Raw genomic sequence first — 4,342 nt, 5'->3', positions numbered from 1 at the left:
TCTAGAAATAACAAAGGTTATTAATAACGATAAGCTGAATAACTTAATCTGACAGGATGTTTTACTGCCAGCACAAAACTATAGACACCATGCTACCAGGTAGTAAGGAAGAATTAAAATGAATAGTGTGCAGCGTGAGTTGTTGAACACTTCTGCAGAAATCTTAATTTTAATTAAATACAAGCTGAATTCAACATTTGTTGCACATTTAACATTTTTCACTTTGAACTTTCTAGTAAATGCAGAACTCGAGTGCACAATTGCATACACTATTAAATAAAGCAAAAACCAAAATGTATCATAAATAAGTATTTTATAACTTTATTCAACTCGGGACATGACAATATTCAAAATACAAAGTGAATTCTTTTTTAATTCAATACTGTACATGATGCAGAAATATCAGTGCATTTCTATAGCATGTATTTCACCTTCATTTAGTTTGTACTAAAATAAAAAGTAAGCTTTAAAATAGCTCAACATCTCATTCGGCAGTTTAAACTGTAAACAGCTTGTTTATTTCTGTTGAACACATTGATCTGTACCTCCGTTAATGAGCACCTTCTCTTGTGCTTATCTGTGAGAGGATAAATGTAATCAAAATGAGCATGAGAAACTGCTAATGCACAAATGTGGCACCTCAGCGAACTTTAGTGAATTGCTGAGGCGCAGTGAGGAAAAATTAAACAGCGGGAAGCAGCATCTGAAGCAGCAAGAGATGGGACTGACACTGTTCATAAATGGAATAATGTTTTTTCCTCATACCTTCCTCCTCCTCTAAAATACTGAATAGAAACCAAAACACAAGACCAGCTTGTGCTGTGTTTCTGTATTTAATACAGTTAGAATTTCAGACTCCAGGTGAGCATTTAGTCGTTACTGCCTACCTAATAGCAACTGTATAGCTGCTGAGATCCTCTGCCACTTTCAGGACATTTTCACACCTTTCTAGGATCCAGCAGGAGAAGAGCAGCAGCAAAGGCTTAGCAAGAGCTGGTCCAAGTCTCTCCCAGGGAAAAACTGCAAAATTGAGCCAACTGGGTGTAGCAACTGAAAGAATCCACAGAACCTAATTCGCTTTAAAAGTCTATTAGTGTCGAGTTGTAAAATAGATTCCTCTTTTGAAACGCACTTCCAGTGTGCTTACCAAGTCTTGTAGTGGATATCTGATCTTGCAGTTACCTTCTGACTAGGTTGGCATATCCTACCCAGTCAAGGAGGATAGAGTCTGTTCTCAGCAAAGTTACTGTGTGAAAGAAGTTTTGGAAATGCCTGATACAAAACCTGTACTGCATGATCTGCTCTGTTGTCAGCTTTATAAGTGACTCGTAAGCAAAGCTAGATTTTATTTTTTTTTTTAATAACTACCAAATATATTAACGTAGGTAGCATATAACTGGCCAACTGTGACTACCATCCCTCTGTATGTTTCTATGGAATCTTTGTAGGTTTTCAGCTATACATACCAAGACAAAAAACACTCTTAAGAAACATATCAGAGATATGCAGCATAAGAGGACTTTACCATCCACTTTCCAGTTCTTGGAGGACAAACTGGTCCTACTTCATTATCTGAAAATCTTAAGAACTTTGTAACATTGATAAAGTTCAGCTCCATCCTGAATGACTGAGCGGAGACTGTGCTCCCAGAGTCTATGGGGAAACCACGTAAGACAGGTGTTTTCGTTTCAGATGACCAGCTATGTCCATTCTAGGTTTTGAGTCTAGTTTTGCTGGGGCTGAAGTGGCTGTGCAGTCACCAGACCAGGACTGAATCTCCGTGTTACAGCTACTTTCTTCTGCTTCTCTGAAGAATTTCTCATACTTGTCCAAATATGGAGGCCTCTCAGGCAGCAGATAGTAGTGCGTTGAACTGGCCTTCTTACCATTTTCAATAATTGGAAGAATGCAAGGGACCCTGTTGGAGGATCCTTCACTATTTTGTCTTTGTAGAGCTTTGCTGCTGACATACTTAGGATCAGGTGCAAAACTCTGGGTGGGGGGCATAACCCCATTGAGGTATGACGGCAGACTTTTGGGACTTGGTGTACGGGAATTGCTGCGTGACAAAGGTTCTCTTGGGGGCACTTTTGGAGGCCTGTCTTCATCACTGTATGCACTAGAAGCGACTTCTGCTGACCACCTTCTGTAATCTGGTTTGAGAGCTCTTGGAGGTATGGGAACCCTTGGTGGAATCTCTGGTTTATCTTCATCAGAGTTTGGAGAAGACCTGTTTAAGTGTCCAGATAGTCTTACTACTGGTTTATTAAGAGATCCAGCTGGCCCAGAATGGGACCTTCGCAAACGTCGATGCAGCTGCTGTGGAGGAGGATACATACTGGATATGTATCCATTTAGGCTTTGTGTGGGGTTGTCATCTTCTGGTTTTGGTCCTGATGGAGTATCGAAGTATGCATAGTTGATTTGTCCACAGCCCCTAAAGCTCCGCCGGCTTGGAGCACTGGATTTAAAAGGAGGAAGTTCATAATCTTCTAACAAAAAGTCAGTATCTGAGCTAGTCAGGAATTCCACCTCTTTGTCAACCTCATCTGGAGTAAGGCCTTCAGAAATAGGCAGAGGGGGTAGTGGCCTGGAGCTACGATCATTGGAAGATGCAGACAGAAATTGAATTGGCCCATTTTTTATTGGCATGTGAGGAGGTGTTTCTGAACAGCCCATAGTTAATGACAGTTTACTAAAGCCAGGAACCAGATGGTCGTCGTACCGTGAAATAGTCTGTTCATTTTTAGAACTTGCAGGAGGTGGACTGGATTTCTGAGATGGGACTTGGACGCAACTTTCAGCAAAGCTTTGGTCATTCATGGAAGCGTGGTTGGAAGAGTGCCCTAAAAAAGTGCGAAAGTCTTAGAAACACTTTTCTAAGTAATGCTCTAGTGCACGACTTTGCTGCTGCATATTTAACTATTGAATTCCTTCTAATGCAAACTAAGGAATGTCTGCTTAATGACTCCACTAGCAAAACTCAGCTATTGTAGATCTTTTCTGGTGATGTATTTATGCATTTAATTAAGAGCAGCTGACTTCCTTATTATTTTAAGCCAGTGCTCCAGATAAATGAGGTAGTTCAAGAGACCCCAGGCATAAGCAACAGAACAGACCTACAGCTACAAAGATCCCAGCAAAGGAATACAATGGAATTTGTGCTGTTGTACTCGACGGCTTTTCTGTCAGAAGTGTAAAGGCAAATCAGAGGCCTCTAAGTACAAGGAAAAGGGTTTTTTTTGTTTGTTTGCTCTAACTTGATCACATTATTTAAAATCTTTTTTTTTTTTTTGGGGGGGGGGGGGGGGGGGGGTTTTTTTTGTTGTTGGGTTTGACTAGTACTATTTTCCTGAAGTGTTTGTATTCTGTCACCAGAGGGCAGCCCTATATCCAGAACGAGAAAGTATTCTGTGTCTTGGTGAAGACTTGAGGATTTTTTTTTTTATCCATTACACTACCTAAATACAACAGTGCTGGTCTTTATACTTACCAATGGATGGCAAATGTTGCTCTGTCGATGGATTCAAATTATATGCCACTGCTATAGGGTCCACATTAAAGAAAGTACTAAAAAGAAAAAAAAAAGCCCTTGCTGTAAATAAACCATAGGTCAAAGTGTCAATAAGAACCAAGTGTTCTTAATGCTTATCTCATATACTTGAAGATGCAATAGATCAAATTTTAGCCTCACTCACTTTTCAAATCCACTGTGGCTGCCCCAGCAGGTTTTCAGACTCCCCATGCCTTGACTAGTGTGAAGAAATCCGGGTTTTAATGGGACTCTCAACTCCTGAGCAGCAACTCCTGCAGTTGACATTGTGCACTGGTCTCTGGTGATGTCTCAAAACCCTAAAAATTCACAGTCCTTTGACTGGTTTCCTGCAGTTTTCATGCCCTTCAAAAGAGGGAAGAACATAAATATCAGAAATGCAAGTTTGATGAGTTGATCTCTCATCTGAAATTTCAGTATTTCAAGGAATTAAATAGCTCTGTAGAAAGGCCTTCTCTCTTTAATTCTCTTACAGAATTAAACTGTATAGAAAGAAGAAAAACATGTTCAGTAAAGCTATTGGTATATGGCAACTGCATCAACAGCTTCAGTTCTTGTACATAAACTGCCAGTTATTCAGGCAAAATACATTTTCCAGAACATTCTCTTTAACTTTCTAGCAGCCGTCTATCTTTAGTTGCATCTTTTTGCTGATGAGTTTATGGTTTCCACTGTAGCCAACCAACATGTAATAGTCTGTTTTTAAGTATCTCCTTCAATAGCCTAACAAATGTCCTTTGCTCCAATAAACAGAATTACTGACTACTTAAATCAGAATTCCAAAACTTT

The 4,342-nt window shown here is 39.8% G+C and overlaps 1 protein-coding gene across 1 annotated transcript; it reads right to left on the bottom strand.

The window, feature by feature from the left end:
• Window positions 1-1,425: 1,425 nt before the first annotated feature.
• Window positions 1,426-3,820, bottom strand: ERRFI1 (ERBB receptor feedback inhibitor 1). The gene is made up of 3 exons (XM_010171878.2): window positions 3,699-3,820; window positions 3,494-3,570; window positions 1,426-2,846 (listed from the first exon to the last, which is right to left on the bottom strand). Exons 1-3 carry the CDS (start codon window positions 3,818-3,820, stop codon window positions 1,654-1,656), a joined length of 1,392 nt encoding a protein of 463 aa, XP_010170180.1. The 3' UTR covers window positions 1,426-1,653.
• Window positions 3,821-4,342: the final 522 nt, after the last annotated feature.

This window comes from Antrostomus carolinensis, unplaced genomic scaffold (assembly GCF_000700745.2).
Source record: "Antrostomus carolinensis isolate BGI_N321 unplaced genomic scaffold, ASM70074v2 scaffold39287, whole genome shotgun sequence".
Classification (NCBI taxonomy): Eukaryota; Metazoa; Chordata; class Aves; order Caprimulgiformes; family Caprimulgidae; genus Antrostomus; species Antrostomus carolinensis.
Note: the sequence above shows the minus strand (reverse complement) of the source record. Positions and strands in the feature narration are given on the sequence as shown.